This window comes from Odocoileus virginianus, chromosome 23 (assembly GCF_023699985.2).
Source record: "Odocoileus virginianus isolate 20LAN1187 ecotype Illinois chromosome 23, Ovbor_1.2, whole genome shotgun sequence".
NCBI classification, from domain to species: Eukaryota; Metazoa; Chordata; class Mammalia; order Artiodactyla; family Cervidae; genus Odocoileus; species Odocoileus virginianus.
Genome location: NC_069696.1, coordinates 37,054,665 through 37,080,958, shown reverse-complemented (window position 1 = coordinate 37,080,958; position 26,294 = coordinate 37,054,665). Strand labels below are relative to the sequence as shown.

At 40.3% G+C, this 26,294-nt stretch overlaps 1 protein-coding gene across 1 annotated transcript in view; it reads right to left on the bottom strand.

Moving 5' to 3' along the window:
- Nucleotides 1-19,701, bottom strand: part of FGD4 (FYVE, RhoGEF and PH domain containing 4) — a 238,296-nt gene extending 218,595 nt beyond the window's left edge. Inside the window, exon 1 of the mRNA XM_020911005.2 lies at nt 19,288-19,701. Within this exon, the coding sequence (XP_020766664.2) occupies nt 19,288-19,564 (277 nt within the window). The 5' untranslated portion in view covers nt 19,565-19,701. The remainder of the gene's footprint in view (nt 1-19,287) is intronic.
- Between the last annotated feature and the right edge of the window lie 6,593 nt (nt 19,702-26,294).

Below are 26,294 nucleotides of genomic sequence, written 5' to 3'. Positions count from 1 at the left end.
GAGAAGGAAATGGCAACCCACTCCAGTGTTCTTGCCTGGAGAATCCCAGGGACAGGGGAGCCTGGTGGGCTGCAGCCTATGGGGTCGCAGAGAGTCAGACACGACTGAAGTGACTTAGCAGCAGCAGCAGCAGCAGAGCTGCTGGTATCTAGTTAATAGAGGGTAGGATGCTGCTAAACATCCCACAACACACAGGACAGACGCCCCAACAAAGAATTATCAAGCCCAGAACGTTAATAGTGTTGACTTGAGAAATCCAGCACTAAACAAATACCTTATTGATGGTCATCTTAAACATCATAATCATTATCAATAAAGAAAATTCCATTAACCACATTCATTTGCTAAATAAATTTTTAAGACCCTTTAATTAAACAGTTTCTTTAGATCTCACAAAGACCTAAGAAGTGAGGCCAATGGAAACCAAAGAAGAAAAGAGATGCCTGGCTGTGATATTAATATAATGGTCAGAACACTATTTCTAATTATTTTACATTATGTGTGTATATGAACTACACTATATGCATATATGTATACTATACTGGTATATGAAACTATAGTTGAAAAATATTTCAGTTGAAATTTCTAGGAAATTAAACACTAATTTGTTTTCTACAATGCTGAATATTGTTCAACATTTCTGATGAAAAGGATATATTTAATGACTATCCATTACTGAAATTATGGGTGGTACTGAAAGCTATTTCTACTCTTACTACCAGATTGTCAGACAATTTACACTATCATATCTAAAACCACATTCCTGTAGCCACTTCCCATCACATCAACTGTCATCCCTTTTCTCTTTTGTGGCATTTTATTTGCCATGCATAAACAGTGAAAAAATTAAAACCAAGTTCATTAAAGAATTTGCTGAGTGAAAGCTAACATGAATAAAGTACAGAGCTTTCCACATTATTTTAAGAGCAGATACTCTTTCCTTTTTCAAGTTGGGCTGATGTCCTAGAGATTAATAATGTTATGTCAGGAATGACCTATGAAAGCACAGTTTTAAAAGATACTCTGTTTCCAAACCATTTCTATGAAGCAAGTAAAAATTTAATATTTTCTAAGATGTGAAGAAACGGTTCAAGAACACATTCCTACCTGCCATAACAGAGAGCAATAAAATTGTGAAAAATAATTTTCACAGTAACAAAAGGTATATACCTGCTATATATATATATATATATATATATATATATATATATATATATATATATATATACCATATATATATATACCATATATATATATATATAGATATATATACCATATATATATACCATATATATATATATATGGTATCTAGGATAACAGAGTGAAATAATGTGTGATAGCAGGATTGTGCACCTAGAAAAGATATTTCACTTTAGCTGAAAATGAAAAGGCACTGGTCAGATAGAAAATATCCAAAAGGATAACAGGGAATTCATAAGACATGTTAATGTAATTTCTCTTTGAAAGATCTTAGAAGCAAATAAAGGCATCTGCTGGGCTTCCCTGGTGGCTCAGTGGTAAAGAATCTACATGCCAATGCAGAAGACATGGGTTCAATCCCTGGTACTTCTTAACCCAATCAACAGCTTATTCCCAGGAGAAGGAAATCACAACCCACTCCAATATTCTTATCTGGGAAATCCACGGACAGAGGAGTCTGGAAGACTACAGACTATGTGGACACAAAAGACTCAGACAAAACATAGCAACTTAACAACAACAACAACAACAAAGGCATATGTGAATATGAAACCTGTTGACTCTACGCCACATTGCCTCCACAAGTGAAAGTGATCAATGCAAAAACAATGCCCAGCTGTAGCTTTGACTGGTGATGGAAGTAAAGTCCAATGCTGTAAAGAACAATATTGCATAGGAACCTAGAATGCTAGGGCCATGAATCAAGGTAAACTGGAACTGGTCAAACAGGAGATGACAAGACTGAATATCGACGTTTTAGCAATCAGTGAACTAAAATGGACCAGAATGGGCAAATATAATTCAAATGACCATTATATCTACTACTGTGGACAAGAATCCCTTAAAAGAAATGGAGTAGTCCTTATAGTCAACCAAAGAGTATGAAATGCAGTACTTGACTGCAATAGCAAAAACGACAGTGATCTCTATTCATTTCCAAGGCAAACCATTCAACATCACAGCAATCCAAGTCTATGTATGCCCCAACCACTAATGCCTAAGAACCTAAAGTTGAACAGTTCTATGATGACCTACAAGACTTTCTAGAACTAACACCAAAAAAGATGTCCTTTTTATCAGAGGGGACTGGAATGTAAAAGTAGCAAGTCAAGAGATACTTGGAGTAACAGGCAAGTTTGACCTTGGAGTACAAAATGAAGCAGAGCAAAGGCTAATAGAATTTTTCCAAAAAAACACACTGGTCATAGCAAACATCCTCTTCTGACAACACAAGAGACAACTCTACACATGGACATCACCAGATGGTCAATATGGAAACCAAACTGATTATATTTTTGCAGCCAAAGATGGAGAAGCGCTATACAATGAGCAAAAACAAGACCAGGAGCTGATTGTGGTTCAGATCATGAACTCCTTATTGCAAAATTCAGACTTAAATTGAACAAAGTAGGGAAAACCAGGAGACCATTCAAGTATGACCTAAATCAAATCACTTACGATTATACAGTGGAAGGGACAAATAGATTCAAAGGATTAGATCTGATGATAGACAGACTGCCTGAAGAACTATGGACAGATGTTCGGACACTGTACAGGAGGCAGTGATCAAAACCATCCCTAAGAAAAAGAAATGCAAAAAGGCAAAATGGTTGTCTGAGGAGGCCTTACAAATAGCCAAGAAAAGAAAAGAAAAGTGAAAGGCAAGGTGAAAAGGAAAGATATACCCATCTGAGGGTAGAGTTCCAAAGAATAGCAAGGAGAATAAGAAACCCTTCCTCAGAGCTCAATGCAAAGAAATAAAAAAAAACAATAGAATGGAAAAGACTAGAGATCTCTTCAAGAAAATCAGAGATACCAAGGGAACATTTCATGGAAAGATGGGCACAATAAAGAACAGAAACAGTATGGACATAAGAAGCAGAAGATATTAAGAAGAGGTAGCAAGAATACAAAGAAGAACTATACAAAAAAGATATATGACCTAGATAACCACGATGGTGTGATCATGCACCTAGAGCCAGACATCCTGGAATGCGAAGTCAAGTGGGCCTTGGGAAGCATCACGACAAACAAAGCTAGTGGAGGTGATGGAATTCCAGTTGAGCTATATGAAATCCTAAAAGATGCTGCTATGAAAGTGCTGCACTCAATATGTCAGCAAATTTGGAAAACTCAGCAGTGGCCACAGGACTGGAACAGGTCAAGTTTTCATTCCAATCCCAAAGAAAGGCAATGCTAAAGAATGTTCAAACTACCACACTATTACACTCATCTCACATGCTAGCAAAGTAATGCTCAAAATTCTCCAAGCTAGGCTTCAACAATATGTGAACTGAGAACCTCCAGATGTTCAAGCTGGATTCAGAAAAGGCAGAGAAACCAGAGATCAAATTGACAATATCCACTGGATCATAGAAAAAGCAAGAGAATTCCAGAAGAACATCTACTTCTGCTTCACTGACTACACCGAAGTCTTTGACTGTGTGGATCACAACGAACTGAAAAATTCTTAAAGAAATTTGAATACCAGATTGCTTTACCTGCCTTCTGAAAATCTGTATGCAGGTCAAGAAGTAACAGAACCAGACATGGAAAAATGGACTGGTTCCAAATTGGGAAAGAGCACATCAAAGCTGTATATTGTCACACTGCATAGTTAACTTATATCCAGAGTATATCATGCGAAATGCTGGACTGGATGAATAGAAGCTGGAATCAAGATTGCTGGGAGAAATACCAATAACCTCAGATATGCAGATGACACCACCCTTATGGCAGAATGTGAAAAGGAAATAAGAGCCTCTTTTTGAAAGTGATGGTGGAGAGTGAAAAAGCTGGCTTAAAACTCAACATTGAAAAAACGAAGATCATGGCATCTGGTCCCATCACTTCATGGCAAATAGATGGAGAAACAATGGAAACAGTGACAGACTTTATTTTGCGGGGCTCCAAAATCACTGCAGATGGTGACTGCAGCCATGAAACTAAAAGATGCTTGCTCCTTGGAAGAAAGGCTATGACCAACCTAGACAGCATATTAAAAAGCAGAGACATTACTTTTCCAACAAACGTCCATCAAGTCAAAGCTTAGTTTTTCCAGTAGTCATGTATGGATGTGAGAGCTGGACTGTAAAGAAAGCTGAGCACCAAAGAATTGATGCTTTTGAACTGTGGTATTGGAGTAGACTCTTGAAATTCCCTTGGACAGCAAGGAGATCAAACCAATCAATCGTAAAGGAACTCAGTCCTGAATATTCATGGGAAGGACTGATGTTGAAAACTGAAGCTCCAATACTGTGGCCACCTGATGTTAAAAACTGACTCGCTGGAAAAGACCCTGATGCTGGGAAAGACTATGGACAGAAGAAGGGTACAACATAGGATGAGATGGTTGGATGGCATCACCAACTCGATAGGCATGAGTTTGAGAAAGCTCTGGGAGTTGATGATGGACAGGGAAGCCTGGCATGCTGCATGCAGTCCACGGGCTCACAGAGTCAGACAAAACTGAGCGACTGAACTGAACTGATTCTACTCATTTAAATACTATGGGTATTTGACCCAGAGGGATGGGATGGGGAGGGAGGTGGGAGGGGGGTTCAGGATGGAGGACACATGTAAATCCATGGCTGATTCATGTCAATGTATGGCAAAAACCACTACAATATTTAAAGTAATTAGCCTCCAACTAATAAAAATAAATTAAAAAAATTTTAAATATATAAATAAATAAAAACCATGGGTATCTGTCTAGAAATTTTGCTACATTAGTTTTATCAGACATCTTCAAAAGGACTGGGCCAATTCCAATACACACACCACACACATACATACAAAATACATACACATAATTGATTGCTACCATTTACTGCATAGTGACTATGGAAAAGTACCAAACTTTATAAGCATCACTTCATTTAATCTTTCACAGCCACATGAAATATTCTTTCATTATCCCAATTTTATAAAGGAATGACCTGAGGGAGGTTACACAACCCACGGAAAGCTGTAAGAAGCAGAGGCAGTATTTAACCTAAGGCCCAGTCTGATTCTCTGGTGGCTCACTGGTATAGAACTGCCTCTCAATTCAGGAAACTGGGTTTGATCCCTGAGTCAGGAAGATACCCTAGAGAAGGAAATGGCAACCCATTCCAGTATTCTTGCCCAGGAAATTCCATACAGAGGAGCCTGGCAGATTTTTAAAGTCCTTGGGGTCACACAAAAGACTGAGACATGACTTAACGACTAAATGCCATATGCTAGTCTGATTACTGAACCAGATGTTTCAACCATTTTACACCAGTTTCAAGAAAGTAAGAACAGAAATTTCCATCAGTCACCATAATATTTGATTTTTTTAATCTTGTCCATATTCCATGATTTATACATGTGTGCATGAAATTCAGTCAAAACACCGTATCTTGCCTCATCGTATTGTGCATATTTTTGCATTAGAATAAAGTTGAACTTTGTTCGCAAGTTCATCCTTTTAAACGTTAATATCTATTGATACAAATGTTTAAAGTAGTTTCCATCTTCCTGGCATAAAGAATTGAGAAGGTAATTAAGTTAATTACACCCATGAAAAATACCAGAGTGGGCTCAGAAGCAAAAATATACTACTTTACAGGAAGGAAGGGACCTTCCTAAAGAAGACAGTATGATTAAAGCTTTCTTTTTGAAAAGGTCAGACTATTTCAAAGGAGCTAAGAAATTTACTTAGCCTACAAATTTAAAATTATTTTCATGTGCATGAGTTTCCCCATAGAGAGAGGGAACGAAACTACTTAAATATTCCAGTTGTAAAGAGTTATTTATATTCAAACTGTTACTGTTCACCTGAGCCGAATTTTTTAATTATAGGACAACCAACTTTTCTGTGGCTAAGGAACATCTAATGCAAACTAATAGCACAAAATATATTACTGTGGTTTAAGGTTCTCTTCCATCTTACAAGTACAGACAGAAAGTCAGAGAACATAGCATTAACTAAAAGAGCTGAAAAGGAACAGAATGTGTGCAGAACATTATAAAACCAAGGGGAAAAGCTTAGCTTGTTATATAATTGAGGTTAAATTACAATAAGAAAGCCAATTCCTTTGCTTTGCCAAAGAATTTTTTCATTGCACCCCACCCTCAACCCATGATAGAGATTTCCAAAGATGTAACCTGTCTCAAAGAAACAATTAATAGTACTGTAACTTCAACAGCTATAATTAGAAAATACTTTGTTACATAAAACATATAGTTCTGAAAGTTATATAGTTAATGCACTTTTAAATTGAATCATCTCTCAAAATTATCAAGGAAACTTAAAGGAATGATATGTTGGAAAAATAAAGAAACTGAATGAAAAAATCGAGATAAGATAGTGATAAATCTTGTGTATTAACTAGATATTTACATATTGGCCATAAAATATGCACTTTGAATTTTTTTTAATTCAGTAACTCTACTTTTTAAATTCAATAACTCTACTTTTAGAGAAACCTCCATACTCTTCCATTAGTGGCTACACCAATTTACACTCCCACCAACCGTATAGGAGGGTTCCTTTTCTCACACCATTTCCAGCATAAAACATGTACTTTGAAATGTGGCACTCAACATGGATTTCATTCACTTATTCAGAATTTCACAAACACCTAACATGAAACAGAATTCTACTGAGTGTTGGGTAAACAGCAGGGAACAAGACAAGTATGGCTACTGCTCTCATGATGCTAATGCAGTTTCACCTTCATGTCAAATTAATTCAACAAATTACAAGACATGATGAAAAGTTTCTCTGTATACACAGCTCAACTTGACGAACTGAAGGCCTCATGCCAACTCCTGTCTCTCCCTTACTCTTAACTCAGTTTAATCCCATGCCTGGCTCCACCTGTTCCCATTAAAGCATCAGTCCATGCTGTCTCCGGAGAAGGCAATGGCAACCCACTCCAGTACTCTTGCCTGGAAAATCCCATGGATGAAGGAGCCTGGGGGGCTGTAGTCCACAGGGTTGCGAAGAGTTGGACACGACTGAAGTGACTTAGCAGCAGCATGCTGTCTCAGTTTCTATGGCTGCTGGCGCTTTGGTGCAAAGGGCCCAGACCTGGCACTCGACCCCTAAGATGTGTCAAATGCTTACCTTAACCCTAAATATGAACAATCACCACCTCCTTCCCTGTCTCACAGACCAGCCACTGAGAACAAGTCCTCAGGCCCAGGCTTGGTAGTTTTCACACTGAGTATCCTGATTGCTCCCTGCCTCTGGAAAAGAGAACACAACAGAAAAAATCCCCTGCTCTTCCCAAAACTATCACAACATTGTTAATCAGCTATACTCCAATATAAAACAAAAAGCTTAAACAATAAATAAATAAAGCACAAATGTCGGAGGAAAAAACCATGCTCTCATAGAATTTACTGTATACTGGGATGGGGATGGAAGGACAGAAAAAGATTTTAAAAAATAAAGAGTTAATGGTAAGTGTTGTAGAGAAAAAGAAAACAAGTAAAAAAAAAAAAGAAAGAAAAGAAAACAAGTAAAGGAGTACTTCAAGGCTGTATATTGTCACCCTGCTTATTTAACTTACATGCAGAGTACATCATGTGAAATGCCAGGCCGGAGGAAACACAGCTGGAATCAAGATTGCCGGGAGAAATAACAATAACCTCAGATATGCAGATGTCACCACCTTTATGGCAGAACATGAAGAGGAACTAAAGAGCCTCTTGATGAAAGTGAAAGAGGAGAGTGAAAAGGCTGGCTTAAAACACAACATTCAAAAAATGAAGATCATGGCATCTGGTTCCATCACTTCATGGCAAATAGATGACAAAACAATGGAAACTGTGACAGACTTCATTTTCTTGGGTTCCAAAATCACTGCAGATGGTGACTGCAGCCATGAAATTAAAATATGTTTGCTCCTTGGAAGAAAAGCTATGACCAACCTAGAGAGCATACTAAAAAGCAGAGACATTACTTTGCTGACAAAGGTCCATCTAGTCAAAACTACGGTTTTCCCAGTAGTCATGTACTGATGTGAGAGTTGGACTATAAAAAAAAGCTGAGCACCGAAGAACTGATTCTTTTGAACCGTGGTACTGGAGAAGACGTGATAAGAGTCCCTTGGACAGCAAGGAGATCAAACCAGTCAATCCTAAAGGAAATCAGTCCTGAATATTCATCGGAAGGACTGGTGCTGAAGTTGAAATTCCAATACTTTGGACACCTGATGTGAAGAACTGACTCATTGGAAAAGACCCTGATGCTGGGAAAGACTGAAGGCAGGAGGAGAAGGGGATAACAGAGGATGACATGGTTGGATGGCAACACCGACTCAATGGGCATGAGTTTGAACAAGCTCCAGCAGTTGGTGACAGACAGGGAAGCCTGGAGTGCCGCAGACCGTGGGGTCGCAAAGAGTCAGACACAACTGAGCAACTGAACTGAACTGAACTGAAAGGAGTAGAGGAGTGGGCCTTCCAGGGAATATAGTGACCAGGGAATGGCCTCAATGAGAAGATGTATTTAAGTAAAAATGTGAAGTAGATGAATTCAATACATTTTAAACACTGAAAGTAAGATTTCAACTGACTGAAATTTCCTGTTAGTCAAGACTTTCAGGTCTACAATAAAAAGTTATTTTATTTAACATAAGAACAAAGGGAAAATATTAAAAGAAAAAGTTAATAAAGGAAAATTATTCTTTTTTAACCTATTTTGAGAGTGGCAGTTTCTGAATAAAGGAAAATAAGCAGACATAAACTACTAAACTTTTCTCAATGTCCAAATGTCTATTTTCTGAATGAAACACTATAGCATTTGAAGGAACTAACTGTAAGGAACTAGCTTTGAGACCCAAACTAAGGAGTGAGAATAAAAATCCCTTTTCCAGATGAAAAAATACAAACTGTAGTGACCCAGGAATTTATGCCAGAAATGAGCAATTAACAAAGACATGCAGGAATGACTGTTCTGAAATATGGCATTTAGTGCATCAGTTATAGATGGAAGTTTATAGAAATGAACCACCACCAAGACCGTGAGGAAGAGAAGCACTGGCCCCATCCCTGCCAGCTGGCTCATCAGAGGCCTTCAGACATTGTTTGATGACAGCTGCCTCTGAAGGTGGCGGTTATGTGAATACCTTTTAATTTTCTATTTCTTTTTTCTACCTCCCCAATGACCACAATGTGGTTAAGGCAAATCCCCCAGGTTAACAAAAATATACAAGTCATTCATTCAGTTCCAAAACTCAGAAATGGGCTTTAACTCTCCATGAAAATGAGCTTATACTGGGCATCAAGCTGACTTCAGAACAATGACTGCCATCATTGGCAGTTTCCTCCCTGCTTCCTCCTGAATCCTTCTCTTCCCTTCTTTTCACAGTTTTCATAACCAGTGGCCTGAGTTTACTGCTTTCTGTAAAAGGACAATAAGGGCCTCTAATTAGCACCCTAGTCAGTTCCCTAGTTCTTCTATGGGAGACAGACTCTCTCAATATAACTACTCACATCCAAGTTTTTATTATACTAAGATATTTAAAGAGTGAAAAGAGCTATGCGTAATTTTCTTAATTAAAAAAACTAAAGTGGTCTGCCAACACATACCAACAGGATCATGGTATTGATATATTAATACTACATACATACACCTGTATATGTATATTGTATTGATATGTATTATGTTAAGATATACACTCTATATTATCCTATACATTCTATTATACAGCCACTCATTATAGCCTTTTTAAATGGGGTAAAAGAGGAGAAATGCAGTTTTGCCTCTTTTTTGCAGAACACCTCAAATTTAACAGAATTCTTGAAAATTAACACTATTTACATAATTTCAAAATTCAGTATGTAACCATCACCTTGCTAATGAGATGTAAGAAAAAGCAGTGGAGGCCTGAATTAGGTAAGTATTCCCAAGAGGTCTGGTTGTACCGCAAAGACCAGAAAGCTATGCTTTGTTTCCATCTTCAGAATTGTTTCTAAGACTGTTTCTCCTTTTCCTTGATATGTCTTTTTTTTCCCCTTCCTCATTCACTATAGTTGACCAGAGTTGCCCTTTTTAAGACTCCGGATAAACTGGATAAAAATATCAGAAACAGTGTCTTTCCCATTACTAAAGATCAATAATTAGTATTCTTATATTTAGAGATATTAAAAATCTGGCAATAAGAAATTCATGGAGGTAGGAAAGTACAGTGGTTAAGAGCTGGAATTTAAATCTTGGCTCCCTAATAGTGAGAAATAACAAGCAAAGACAAAAAAGGCTGCTCAAGGAGAGGACACCAGGAACTGGAAATGACAGATGTAATGAAACTATTGACAATGTAAGAAAGCATTCTGAGGCCTTTTAGTGGAGGAGCAACCCAGGGCCTACAAACTCCAGTACAAACTCTTGCGCCAAGACACATCACAGTATCAGAAAGGATGCCAGGAATAACCAAACTGTTACACTAAAAGGGACATCTAGTCCATGAAACCTCAAAGAGAACAAAGTATACTATTCCCATGCCTTTCCTAATGATACACTCCTGCACAAAATCAGTACATATTCTTGATAAAAGAGTACATGAATGGTGTAGATACAGAAGGACAGCTAAGATCACTGACAGAATATTTTAGTGTGTAAGCTGGGATTACTAGTCAGAAAAGGTTACATCTGATATTCTGTCTACGCTACAGGCACCAAGGCATCCTGCCTCTCTTTGAATATTTTCATAGGGAATTCACAACCATCAAAGGAAATTAATTTCATATTCTGTGAGCATTGTCAGAAAATTCATATGTTGAAGCAAGATATGATGCACTGCTTTGGGGTTCTTCTGTTGACCCAATATTTACTGAGCCCTTGAGTGGACTTTGAGGAGCAATGGCAATGAATGACTCAATTCAGGGACTGGTGGGGCAGGCACAGGAAATACAAGGAGAAATTTAGTCAAGAAGTTGAGGTGGCTGGCAGGAATGAATTCAGAAGGATTTTTTTTCTAGGAGGGCAGAAGAAAAATACCCAGGAAAAGGGGAAATCTGGGTCTTACTCTGATGGGCTCTTTGCCACCCCATGGTGTGTACCCTGCCAGGTTCCTCCGTCCATGGGATTTTCCAGGCAAGAATACTGGAGTGGGTTCCATTTCCTTCTCCAGATCTTCCCAACCCAGGGATCGAACCCGGGTCTCCCTCATTGCAGGCAGACTCTTTACTGTCTGAGCCACCAGGGAAGGCCTGGGGCCAAGCTCAATAAATCTTTAATCCAATCTTCTGTTGATGGGTGGGGCTGTGTTCCCTCCCCGCAGTTTGGCCTCAGTATGACAGAGGTAATGGCAACCTCCTTCAAAAGGACTTATACTGGGGCTGTTGTATTCAGTGCCCCTGAACCCACGGCAGGCCAATGTCGACCCATGCCTACACTGGAGACTCCTGGACACTCACAGGCAAGTCTGGCTTAGTCTCTTGTGGGGTTACTGCTCCTTTCTTCTGGGTCCTGATGCACATAAGGTTTTGTTTCTGATCTCCAAGAGTCTATTTCCCCAGTCCTGTGGAAATTCTGTAATCAAATCCCACTGGCCTTCAAAGTCAAATTCTCCAGAGGTTCTCAGTCCCTTTGCCAGATCACCAGATTGGGAAATCTCTTGTGGGCCTTAGAACTTTCGCAACAGTGCAAGAACTTCTTTGGTATAACTGTTTGCCAGTTTGTGGGTTGTCTGCTCAGTGGCTCTGTGGTGGGGCTCACACACCGTGCCTCCCAGGTCTGTTGTAGTGAGAGCCCCACCCCTGTCACAGGCCACTGCTGACCTGTACCTCAGCAGGAGACACTCAAACACTCAAAGGCAGGTCTGGCTCAGTCTCTTGTGGGGCCCCTGGGTCCTGGCGTGCACAAGGTTTTGTTTGAGCCCTCAGAGCATCTCTGACGGGCATGGGGTTTGGTTCTAAACGTGATTTCGGCCCTCCTACTGTCGTGTTGGGCTTCCCCTTTGTCCTTGGATGTGGGGTATCTTTTTTTGGTGGGATCCAACATTCTCCTGTCAATGGTTGTTCAATGGTGAGCTGCAATTTTGGAGTTGCCATAGGAGGAGTGCACGTCCTTCTACCCTGCCACTTGGAAAACTCAGCAGCGGCCACAGGACTGGAAAAGGTCAGTTTTCATTCCAATCCCAAAGAAAGGCAATGCCAAAGAATGTTCAAACTACCACACAACTGCACTCATCTCACACGCTAGCAAAATAATGCCCAAAATTCTCCAAGATAGGCTTCAACAGTATGTGAACCGAGAAACTCTAGATGTTCAACCTGGATTTAGAAAAGCTTTAAAAAAGGATTTTAAAAAGACAGATGTCAAATTGCCAATATCCGCTGGATCACAGAAAAAGCAAGAGAGCTACAGAAAAACATTTACTTCTGCTTCATTGACTACGCTAAAGCCTTTGACTGTGTGAATCACAACAAGCTGTGGAAAATTCTTCAAGAGATGGGAATACCAGACCACCTTACCTGCCTCCTGAGAAATCTGTATGCAGGTCAAGAAGCAACAGTTAGAACTGGACATGGAACAATGGACTGGTTCCAAATAGTGAAATAATATCAAGGATGTATATTGTCACCCTGCTTGTTTAACTTATATGCAGAGTACATCATGCGAAATGCTGGGCTGGATGAAGCACAAGCTGGAATCAAGACTGCCAGGAGAAATATCAATAACCTCAGATATGCATATAACACCACCTTTATGGCAGAAAGCGGACAGGAATTAAAGAACTTTTTGATGAAAGTGAAAGAGGAGAGTGAAAAGGCTGGTTTACAACTCAACGTTTAAAAAACGAAGATCATGGCATTCAGCATCATGTCACTTCATGACAAATAGAAGGGAAAAAGTAGAAACAGTGAGAGACTTTATTTTTTTGGGCTCCAAAAATCACTGCAGATGGTGATTGCAGCTATGAAATTAAGATGCTTGCTCCCTGGAAGAAAAATTATGACAAACCTAGATACCATATTAAAAAACAGAGACATCACTTCACCAACAAAGGTCCATACAGTCAAAGCTATGGTTTTTCCAGTAGTCATGTACAGATGTGAGAGATGGACAATAAAGAAGGCTGAGCACCAAAGAATTGTTGCTTTCAAACTGTGGTGCTGGAGAAGACTCTTGAGAGTGCCTTGGACAGCAAGGAGATCAAACCAGTCAATCCTAAAGGAATTCAGTCTTGAACATTCACTGGAAGGACTGAAGCTGAAGCACAATACTTTGGCCACCTGATGCGAAGAGCTGACTCACTGGAAAAGACCTTGATGCTGGAAAGATTGAGGGTAAAAAGAGAAGAGGTGGCAGAGGATGAGATGGTTGGATAGCATCATGGACTTAATGGACAAGAGTTTGAGCAAACTTCAGGAGACGGTGAAGGAAAGGGAAGCCTGGCGTGTTGCTCTTCATTGGGTCACCAAGAGGTGGACCGGACGTAGCAATTGAATAAGAACAAAGGGGAGCAGAGGGCTAAGCAGGAAGTGGATAAAGAGGGTGGGAAGCTATGTGCCTAGAAGAGCTTACATTTTGGGCAAGCAGCATTTCTGCAAGCAGAAAGGTTACTATGGATTAAAACTCTCTCAACATTCCAAGGTTCACAAGTTTACGTGGCTACTCACTGAAAGACGACTGACTACTCTTTAAACTGCTCTTGGCCTTCCACGAAATAAGAAAACTCTTCCTGGTTTCTGCTCCTCTGAAGGACTTTTCTTATTTGAAAGTCAATCTTAAGCAACTTTTAAGAATAACTGATAAGATCATCATTACCACTTTATTATAAATCTTTAGATAGTTTGCTTAGATCACTGTTTCAAATATAATATGCATTCATTAAAACAAACAACATTAACCCTAACATATGTGAAACACAGTACCTGCACTGCACTTTGCCTCCAAAGCCCTAAGAAACCTTAAGAACTAGTATTATAAGCATGTGAGTACTGGAATCAGAGAGACCTGGTTCATTCTCTCTCAGAAGGTTAGACTGGTTGTAGAACACTGAAACTTGATTTTCCCTTTCCCCTAAAATGATAATACCATCTATCTTGCAGTGCTGTCATAAGAATAAGTAAAACACAAACAGTCCTGGTTCACAACCAGCATTCAATAAAAACAAGTACTCTTACAGTTTTGTTTAGTCCCTAAGTCATGTTCAACTCTTTTGCAACGCCATGGACTATAGCCTGCCAGGCTCTTCTGTCCATGGGATTTTTCTAGGCAAGAATACTGGAGTGGGTTGCCATTTCCTTCTTCAGGGGACCTGTCTGACCCAGGGATGGAACCTGTGTCTCCTGCACTGAAGGCAGATTCTTTACTGCTGAGCCACCAGAGAAGCCTACAATTACTCTTACTGCTATAACCTGAATCTTCATCCCTCCTTCTCCAACAAAGGTAAAAGTTAGTCCTCAAAAAGTGCACAGGATATTGGAGTATGTGTTGAAAAAACACCCCTGGGTTGGGAAGATGCCCTGGAGAAGGAAACAGGTTACCCACTCCAGTATTCTGGCCTGGAGAAATCCATGGACTCTATAGTCCATGGGGTTGCAAAGAGTCGGACACAACTGAGCCACTTTCACTTTCAGGAAGAATCTGCCTTCCATTCTAACAAGGGTGAGAACTGGGAAAAGGAAATCTACTTATAGAAAGTGTGCACATCAAATAGTATGGAAAGCCCTTGACCACAAAGGACCCAGATGTTGAATAAATTACAACAGATACACTTTTAAATGCATTGCTGAAATCATAAGAAAACAAAGGAGATTCCGAAGGACAAGAGTAAAAAAGAAGAAAAAAAACAATAAACCTAAACCTAGGTGGTAGAACCTAGAGCCCAGGAATTTCCACTCTGGTAGGATAGGACATGGGTCTTGAGCTTATAAAACTCGAAAGGGACTGAACCTGGAACCCACAACGAAGGAGTTACTGTAACAACCTTGGAAAGAGAATGGCCTAGGGCTTCCCTGAGAGCTCAGCTGGTAAAGAATCCGCCTGCAATGCAGGAGACCCCGGTTCAATTCTGGAGTTGGGAAGATCCGCTGGAGAAGGGATAGGCTACCCACTCCAGTATTCTTGGGCTTCCCTGGTGGCTCAGCTGGTAAAGAATCCACCCGCAATGCAGGAGACCTGGCGTCGATCCCTGGGTTGGGAAGATTCCCTGGAGAAGGGAACAGGCTACACACTCCATTATTCTGGCCATGATAGTCCATGGGGTCGCAAAGAGTCAGACAAGACTGAGCCACTTTCACTTTCAGGAAAAATCTGCCTTCCATCCAAGAGAAGTCTGTAAACCTACACCAAACCTAAGTGGAAAAATTAATGACAACAATGCTGATCTTCCCTCAGCAAACCTGAGCTAAATTTACATATTCTTCAAGTCTGAGAAATGCCTGGCTAATCAAAGTGGCCATGGTTGGAAGTAGAAGCAAATATATTTTCTACAGAAAATCATCTTCAATAAAGATTCTTCAAGATTCTCATAAAGCTAAGGAATAACTGAGGAGATAAGCTACCTTCAATGATATTCAATAAATAAACTCTCTCTCAACCCCAAGGGCTTTGGATATTCAGACTACGGAAAAGAGAAAAGGGAAAACAGAAAAAAAGCTGGACCAAAAACAAAAACACACGCACACACACAAAATAAGAAAATTTTCATTCTACTGTGTGCATAAAATATACCTTTAAATATATATTTTTACCATAATGGAATTACATGCTTTATGTGAAGTGTGGTAAGAGCACTGCCTTTAATGTCAGGCACACATGAATTTGAAACTAGCTAAACAAGTACTAGTTTAAGATTCCAAGCAAGTTTACTAAAACTTTCTGGGTTTTAATTTCTTTAGCTGGAAAATGAGCATAATACTCCCTATCTACTAAAATTGTTGTGAAATAAATTCACACACAAACATACTTATATGTGTATCACAAACCACAGTTCTTAGTACAGAAAACGCACTCAATAAATAGCATGAACATCACAGGAGAAGGATTTTCATTCATCCGAAGTAGTTACAGTGTCTCTTACGTGCCAGTCCCAGCACCAGACTTTGGGAAACAGATGGATAATGACTCCTTTTTATGTGCTGTATTGCTAGTTTTGTGTCAGACATTCATCAGTATAAGCTTACTTTATCCTTCCCACAATGTTATAAAGTTCTGTTATTTCCACTGTCCAGATGAAGAAACTGAGAAATTAAGAAACGTGATTCAGTTCATACAACTGGCAGTGTAACGACTTGAAATCAGGCGCTATATGACCCCAAAGCCTATGTCTTAATTTAATTACCTCATCTGGATGAGGACATTCCCATTCAGATATAAATGGAAGATGCAGTCAGTAGACTTGTCTTCTGTCTTTTTCTTTTTTAGGAAAAAGCAGAGAACTCTAAAAATAATGGCTTTCACAATCATAGAATATAACACAAGATCATTAAACTGAATTCTCTACATTCTTGACCTTTCAGTTTTTGTTCCTTCTTCAACAGAGAAAGTAACATTTCAATTATGAGTAACATCTACTACATATGCAATGGGTCTAAATGCTGTAGTTTTCATTTATAAATACTTTTCTAGGTACTACAGAGTAAATTGGCATTTCTTGGAAATTTAAACATGGTTTACTTTTTGATGAGGAGAGGATCTTATATATATGATAACAGATAAAACTTAATAGGGAGGAAGATAAGACTCAAAAAAGGAAGCAATTTCTAAAATGTTTTCATCTCACCAAACTGAATAGTTTCAGACTACTTTGCAAAACATTAGATCACTCTCCAACAGATACTACAGATTACACTATGGTAAAGACAAACAATTATTCCATACGGTAATTAATTTTCAACCTTGAAAATAACGGCAACAAAAACTTTTGAGTTCTTTTAAACAACACTGAGACAACCTAACAGATCTAGAAAAGTTATTGCAGGCTCTCCACCTCAATTAAAAAAAAAAAGTGTTATGGATTTTCTCCTAAGGAAAAAAGAGAATAGAAAAGAAGAAAGGACTCTTCTAAAGGCACAGCTGCCTTGTAGAAATGGTTTACAGACTGCTCACTCCTACTTCTAGTAGAGTAATTCAACTTCTGTTCACAGACTCAGAGTTTGAAACTAAGCATGTGATTTTAAGTAACAGTAATTTTAAGTACTAAAAAGCAGAGGCATTACTTTACCAACAAACGTCCGTCTAGTCAAGGCTATGGTTTTTCCAGTGGTCATGTATGGTCATGTTTTTCCAGTGGTCACAGAGTTGGACTGTGAAGAAAGCTGAGCACCAAAAAATTGATGCTTTTGAACTGTGGTGTTGGAGAACTCTTGAGAGTCCCTTGGACTGCAGGGAGATCCAACCAGTCCATCCTAAAGGAGATCAGTCCTGGGTGTTCATTGGAAGGATTGATGCTGAAGCTGAAACTCCAGTACTTTGGCCACCTCATGCACAGAGTTGACTCGTTGGAAAAGACCCTGATGCTGGGAGGGATTGGGGGCAGGAGGAGAAGGGGACAACAGAAGATGAGATGGCTGGATGGCATCACCGACTCGATGGACATGAGTTTGAGTAAACTCGGAGTTGGTGATGGACAGGGAGGCCTGGCATGCTGCGATTCATGGGGTCGCAAGGAGTCGGACATGACTGAGCGACTGAACTGAACTGATGATTTTTAAGTAATAATGATGTAAAGAAACTGGATCCCTTTACCCTCAAACTGAAAACTGCTGATGATTCAGAAATCAAGTAACTCAATTTAAAAATTGATAAATAGTAACTCCAAAACAAAGTAATGAATTTTCACTTAAAATGGAAGAAAATCCTCTTCTATTCATTTAGAGTGACTCACCCCTAAATCTGGAAGAGAATTTAGAGATTATTTCACCAGTCTTTACTTTGAAGATAAGGAAATTGAGAGCTAAAGCACTGTGATTCAATTACCAATCCCCTGGAGAAGGGAAAGGCTACCCACTCCAGTATCGTGGCCTGGAGAATTCCAGGGACTGCATATGTATAGTCCATGGGGTCGCAGTCGGACACGACCGAGCGACTTTCACTTATATATTTTCTCACATCATTCTTTCTTCCCTTATCTAATGTAGCTATAAATTTGTAAGTCATCATCCATCATGTTTTTCTGCCCTGTGAATACTACAGCTTCAGGACAAGGACAGAGAAACATTTTTAAATTCCGATACCTCACATTTAAACCATCATAACAGCTTTGCTTAATAAGAATAAAATGTGTGTAAGTGAATAAAAGAATTTTTATTTCCACTACTCAAATAAGGTTTCTGCCTCATAACTGGTCTACATACAAGCCATCTTTGGTTTTTCACAGTAAAGCGCAAAATGGGGGGCAGGGATTTTAAAGAAAAGTTTCGCAATTCAAGAGAAAAATCCCTGGCGTGTCCTACAGAGCTTCAAGCCTGCCTAGGGAGAACAGAATGCCTTTAAAGAAAGAAGAAAAATTGTGGGCTGGAATAGGTCAGTCTGAGGATTTCTTCCAAGACTAAGAGTCAATGAGAAATCAGAATTCAAATACCGCATTACTGATCATCTTAATTTAACAACACAAAAACACAATAAAATTCAATTTCATGATAGTAAGAATATGTTTCCTTCTGAGAGTCCTGCAGTTTTTCCTCAAGCGTCTTTTTCAAAAGGGAAAACTAGAGCACTCAGGATTGCAGGTCCGAAGTCACTCAAACACGTCTGCCGGACCAGGGTGGATCTAGCCTGCCGCATTCATTGTATTAATTCTTCACAACGTCTGCCCGAAGCAATTTAGCGAAAAAACTTAAACCTCAGTATGTAGAAAACAGATCTTATTAATTCCTAACCAAACGGTTTTGTTTGTTTTTTAAAGTTATCTTTTACTTCCGGAATTCCCTGGTGAGTGACCTCCAGGACAGGTAGTTCGGCGCCAGGCGCGCCCCCACCTAGGCCCTTTGGGGGAACGGACACAATTAGCTAAGTGGCTGGGCGGACCGGCGCGGGCCCCCGGGAAGGTCTCGGCGCCGGCTCCCAAGGCTGCTGCGGACCCGACGCACCTGCCGGGCAAAGGCGGTCCCTCACCTGCGACAACACCCCCGCCCACCCTTACCTCCCGAAACGCTTACCTGGGGCGTCTGCCGAGGCCTGGCCCCTGGACGTGGCCGACTGGGCCCAAGCCAGGTGCGACGACGGCCGACTCCAGGGTCGCGGGGTCCCGAGCGGCAGGTAGGAGGGGTTGGACTTCCGCCGAATCGCCACCCGCCTGAAGTTATAGTCGCCCCCACCGCTCATCTGACCGCTTTCGTTCGCGGCTCGGCGCCCGCTCCCGCCCTCATCCGGCCGCGAGCGCGCGCTCGGAGGGCACCTGAGGGGCGACCTGACCCAGGGGGGCGTCGCTTGCATGACACGCTCGGTGCGACTCGACAGGGGCAACTTCTGCGTCGAGTCGTCAGCAAGTGTCTCCGCGTCCCTTCCTCCCAGGACGCGCAAGGCCGCGCCGAGAGTTTGGCTCCGATTCCCTGTGCGGCAGCCGCCACGCCCGAGTCTCTGCGGCTAGCGCTCTCACCTGACGCCGCCGCTAGAGCGGCGGATTCTGGCTACCGCCACCCCCTCCTCTCTGGACCAATCACCGGCAGATCCCCCAGAGCGCCGAGAGCTCGGCCTGTGGGCGCCACTGCTGCTGCCGCCTCCTCGTCTCTCCCCGGGCAGTAGCCCAGGACGCGCGGTGCCGCCGGGAGCGTCCCGGGCAGCTCCGCCCCTCCCTCTCCCCCTCCCCCCTCCAGCTTCCTTCTCCCCTCCCCCGCCACCGGCCGACTGGAACCAACGGGGCGCTCACCTGCCGGCGCAGACCTGGAGGGCTCCGAAGGTCAGCCGCGCTCACCGGTGGGGCACACTCACTGGGCTCCGGAGGAAAGAAGAGATCGTAAGAGCTACTCTGAACTCTATACAGGGCCTGCCATCCTCGCAGACGCGTAACACAAGGGTCACACGTGTGTCTCAAGACGCTACTGAGCCCTTGATAATGATCTTACTTATGTTGTAGAGCTACCCAGTGAGGTAAGTATTTCAGATAAGGAAACCGAGATGCGGAACTTATGCTGGGTCACTTGGTACTGCAGAGCTAGAATGCTTACCTGAGGCTCTGCCGCAAAGTCTGGCCTTATCTCACTCAACCAAAAAATTTTGCCGGGAGCATCGAGACAGAGAAAGGTGAAAAGGTGCATGAATGTAAAAGAAAAGGTGGCGCTGACGACCCACAGGTTTCCTGAAGAGCATCAGCCCCTCCATCACCACAGACACTTTTAGGGCTTCGTTAGTATTGCTCTTCAGAATCCTTTAATTTGTCAAGTCATTTTTTAGAAGCTTCAGCTAAATAGTAAATTGAAATTTTTTTTCATTGGTTTACTTACCTGCATTTTAGAATTCATTAATAATGAAGAGGCTGAGTTACAAAACCACAGAGATAGGAGGTGAAAGAGCAGCGTTCCAAGTATCCCAGCTGAAGCAGAAAGAATTCCCCAGCCATCACTCCCACCTTGGAAGTCACCCCACATTTTTTTCAGATGGGCCTTCACCCAGGTAACATCTCTTCCATCTCCCCGATGTATGCCCTATAACCCAGTCCTTCTCAAGAAGCCTTTCAGGAAGCAGTTCAACTGTCTTAGTCTCCCTGGCCATTACTCCAATAAATGTACCTTTTAGAAGAAACTACATGCATAGTTTTTAATGCATCCATTCAGACCTTGTTAAAAGGAGCTTTTGCTCCCTTTGGATTTATTATCCCTGTATCACTCTATTGTAACTAACTGTTGTTACTCCTTCTCTGTAATTGTGTTATCTACTACACTATATGATATCAGAAATGATTTAAACAAATACTTTCAAATATAAATAATGAAAGAGGTTTTACCTCCATATGCAAAGGTTAACTGTAACTTAAATGCAGGTTTTTTAACATAATTTATTTGGTTCAATAAAAAGGCAATGTGGGGTGGGAGCAAAAAAAGAAAAGAAGGTGGTGTTGCAATCAATAATACCATACTAGCAACCTACTTTAGAGCGACCTATTTTTAAGTGAGAAGATGATGGCAATCTTCTCTTTTAGAGAACTGGCTACTGATGAAAAGTACCCCCCAACTGCCTCCCTGCTACTATTCAGTATGGGTGCTTACTCTTTCTGTGGAGAACTGCAGTAAACATACCTATATGGGACAAAAAGATCTTATCAGATGTATGTAAGGCAGCAGTTTAGGGCTTCCTCATTTGAATATTTTGACTTGTTTATATTATACATATTTCTATTTCTTGGCTCAAGTTGTTCACATTACTTAAGATAATATTAGTTCACAACAGTGGATGTCATATTTTCAGGCATTCATACATCATCTGACATTTCCTCTAGATGTTATGATGCTTATTATTTTCTGATAGAAACCATTTCTAAAGGACTTTGCATTTGATGACTACATTTTTGCAACATTAAAGAAATAGGTCAACATAACTTTACTTGATCTCAAGTTATTATAGGCTAGAATAGAACAAAATTTTTGAAAATCATTATAAGTGATGATATAGTCCTGATGTACTATTTTATTTGCTTATATAGCCAACAGAAAGTTCGATAGCAATTCATTACCACATATGGAATGAGAACTGTGCTGGGTCCTGAAATACAGAGATGCATGCAATACATAGCAGCTTATATGCCATGTCTCCGTGACTGAGACACTGCTGAATGCTGACTAAGTCATGTATCTTTTTCCTTAGGCACACTAAGAGACTGATTTGAATCTTCCCTTACAGTTAGGTGGAGCCACCTAACTAAATTCTTCAAAAAGTTTCGTGGGCAGGGCGGAGAGGGAGGTGGGAGGGGGGATCAGGATGGGGAACACATGTAAATCTATGGCTGATTCATGTCAATGTATGACAAAAACCACTACAATATTGTAAAGTAATTAGCCTCCAACTAATTAAAAAAAAAAAAGTTTCGTGAGCAAAAGTAATGTGTGTCACCTTCAGGCCTGACTTTAGCACACTGGATATCTTCTCCAACTGCCTCCTAGAATGCAAAGGGGCCAGTGGGAGAACCTGAGCCCTCAACCATGGTGGAGCCACTGTATGGAGAGGAGCTGGCAGCCCAGAATCACCCCTTTGCTGCGAATTGACACTAAATCAGACTAGCAAAATGCATAAGAAGACTAAGAACTAATTCACGTTCCTTAAATATTATCTTTATATGTTCTAGTGTAGCAAAAATTATGTATATATTATGTCTGTTAATTCTAATTAAAATGTTTTAAACAAACATTCAATTTAATTTTAACATAACAAGTCTCAGATTGGTCTGCTGCTGCTGCTGCTAAGTCACTTCAGTCATGGTCTAGTCCCTAATAAATAAGATAAAACCGAAAAGGAACACTCGAGAAAAAATATGAATCAATAAGCAATTTCAGCTGTTGGCAGAACATCACTTCCAAAGCTAGAATTTAAGAGAAATCAACACTTTATAGCAGATTCACTCATTTTAATCTCACTAGAGAAAGAAAAATATTTCTCTTGCTTTAATAATAAATTGTGTTATTTCCTCAGTAAATGGATCATAAATTTATTAGTTATTTGATGCTGTCACTGAGTAGGAATTTATGTAAATATCATTAAAGGTCACTATAATAAAGGTGATTAAAAGGCATGAATTATACTGACTTTCTGTAGTAGTATTAGGGGCTGAAAAATTGTTGACTTAAAGAAAAACCCACGGTATGAAACACTGGAAAAGACTGAAGGCAGAAGGAGAGGGTGTTGAGGATGAGACGGCTGGATGGCATCACCAATACAATGGACATGAACTAGGGCAAACTTCGGGAGATGGTGAGGGACAGGGAGGCCTGGCATGCTGCAGTACATGGGGTCGAAAAGAGTCGGGCACGACTGGGCACCTGAACAACAACAATGAATTTTAAAAGTTTCAAGTTTTATTCAGAGTCTTACTGAAGACTATAGCCTAGGAGACAGTCTGTCAATAACTGAGTAAACTTCTCTGAAGAGGTCGGGAAGGAACCAGTTTATATTTATGAATTTTTTGCCTAGGATATACATGTAGTCTGTGTGTGTGTGTGTGTGTGTGTGTGTGTGTGTGTGTGTGTGACTTGCACAGTCGTGTCTGACTCTTTGCGACCCCATGGACTGTAGCCCACCAGGCTCTTCTCTCCATGGAATTCTCTACGCAAAAATACTGGAGAGGATTGCCATTCTCTTCTCCAGGGGATCTTCCTGACGGAGCAATCCAACCCTGTCCCCTGCATTGCAGGCAGATTCTTTACAGTCTGAGCCACAGGGAAGCCCATAGTCATGCATACATCTTGGTAAAAGATTACAGTATTCACCAAGAAGAGCTATCTTAAGGTAATGATTTTAGGGCTTTTCTGTGTATGGAAAGATGCAAGAATCCGGTAATTTAAATTCTTTCTGAGATATACATCTAACTATTTAAAGGCCTGTTATCCTCTGCACAGAGTGCTCATCCTGTTTTTTCATCCTGATTTCATCTCTGGGAATAGGGTTGGTAGCCAACTGCAGTGAGTTGTGACTTAACCCTTTTATATCTGGTTGATGAATGATGCTCCTCGTTTTTTGTTTTTGTTGTTCACAATACAGAAGATAATTTCAAGAAGACCTAATTGAAGATGATTATATTTATTTTAATAGAAACTTAGTAAACAATATAATATTTTGAGTTGGTGCAAGTTGAGATTTCAATTGTTTGTGTATATGCATAATTTATAATATATTAATTTAATCTCTGGGCTTCCCTTGTGGCTCAGCTGATAAAGAATTCGCCTGCAATGTGAGAGACCTGGGTTCGATCCCTGTGTTGGGAAAACCCCCTGGAGAAAGAAAAGGCTACCCACTCCAGTATTCTGGCCTGGAGAATTCCATGGACTGTATAGTCCATGGGGTCGCAAAGAGTCAGACACAACTGAGCGACTTTCACTTCACAATTTAATCTCTATGTCTGTATCTTGACCAGGTATTGCATATATTAATAGCCTTTGTAAGAAAATGCATGTGTGCTAAGTCACTTCAGTTGTGTCTAGCTCTTTGTGACCCTATGAACTGTGGCCTGCCAGGCTCCTCCCTCCATGGGATTCTCCAGGCAAGACTACTAGAGTGGATTGCCATGCCTCCCTCCAGAGGATCCTCCCGAGCCAGGGATTGAACCCACATCTCCTGCATTGCAGGTGGGTTCTTTACCACTAGTGACATCTGGGAAGCCCTAAAATAAAGTGTATACATATATATATGTATATACACTTCTTAGAACATTTGCACAAATCTGAGGTGTCAACTGAAACTGTCAAGGTACATGTTTGGCTTGTACTTATATTGATAACTGTTGTTCCTTAAAGGGAAGTGATCAGTCAATATCTTTTTTAAAATTGTTTAGAAACTGGAAAGAAAGCAGTTACTTTCTAAAGAACATGGTTCATGGCATCATGGAGCCTGTAATTCCATGAGATTAGAGGAGGGTCACCCAATTTGAAACCTCAAGTTTCAAGTTCCTAGAGGATGTCAAAATTAAAGGAGACCTCAAAGTGAAAAGTTGGCCTGGTGGAGGAGATAGTTACCCTAGTGTAAGGAGCAGGACACAGAAGGGAGAGAGAGGCAGAAGAGGAAGGGGATGGGAGAGAGACAAAGTTGCACTTACAGGGCATGGAAAGAGAGAAGTGAAGCTGGAGAAAAAGTAAGATCAGATCAAGAACTTTGTATGTCGTGGTAAAGAGTTAGAACTTTAAAGGAAATAATGCCATTTGCAGCAACATGGATGGAACTAGAGATTATCAGACTAAGTGAAATCAGAAAGAGAAAGACAAATACCATATGATATCACTTGTGTATGGGAATCTAAAATATGACGCAAATGAGCCTATCTACAAAGCAGAAACAGTCTCACAGCATAAACCACTTGTGATTGTCAAAGGGCAGGGGGTAGAAAGGGTGAACTGGGAGTTTGGGGTTAGCAGAAGCAAACTGTTAACATATAGAATGGATGGACATCCTGCGTGGGAAAACCATCTAAGGGTTGGAATATGCAATATCTGCTCACGTTTACCGATCCTGGACTTCATCACTGACTCCCTCAGGCTTGTCTCAAGTCAGAGATTCTGTCAGCAACCAAGGCCTTCTGTTCAATGATGGGTTTTACTTACAATTCCAGGGCTTTTGTCTATGAAATCTGCAGTGTTCAGTATGTTGCTCCATTAAAAGCTCTGCCTATTGTAATTTTATTTCAACAATCATTTATTAAAAGCTCTGCCTATTATAATTTCAATAATCATAATGTTGGTTTTAAATGTTAATAAAACAGTATACCTATTAAAATAAAAAAAGAATGGATGGACAGCAAGGTCCCACTGTATAGCACAGGGAGCTCTATTCAGTGTCAGGATAAACCATAATGAAAAAGAATATGAAAAATGTAACTGAGTCACTTTGCTGTATAGCAGAAATTAACACAACCTCGTAAATCAACTATACTTCAATTTTGAAAAGAAGACTTTATTCTGATGCAAGAGGTTTTTAAGTTTTAAGCCAGAAGTGATGTTATCAAATTTGCATTTTAGCAATCACTGTAGCTGTCCACATCCCTTATTTTTATCCCGTTAGATAAAAAAATACTGATCAAGGGACTTCCTTGGTGGTCCAGTGGCTAAGACTCTGCATTCCCAGTGCAGGGGACTCGGGTTCAATCCCTGGTCAGTGAACTAGATAGATACCACATGCCACAACTAAAGATCCTGTGTGCTACAACTAAAACCTGATGCAGCCAAATAAATATTTTTGAAAATGTTGGTCAATACCAACATATTTAATCTCAAAAGATATACCACCTCCAAGACTGAATGAATGAATGAATGAATGAAATATTTGGGAAATTTACATATATCTGGCATATATAGGAAGTTTTAAAAAAAACTTTCTTTATCCCTGTGACAGATCCTCATGTCTTTCTGCTACCTACATTATGGGTATTTTGTTTTTTAATTTAGTTTTTGTGGTAGTGGTTTGTTTGTGATTTGTTAAACTTCTCTTATATAAATGTTGCTTAACTATCTTACTGGTTGCCAGGACAATT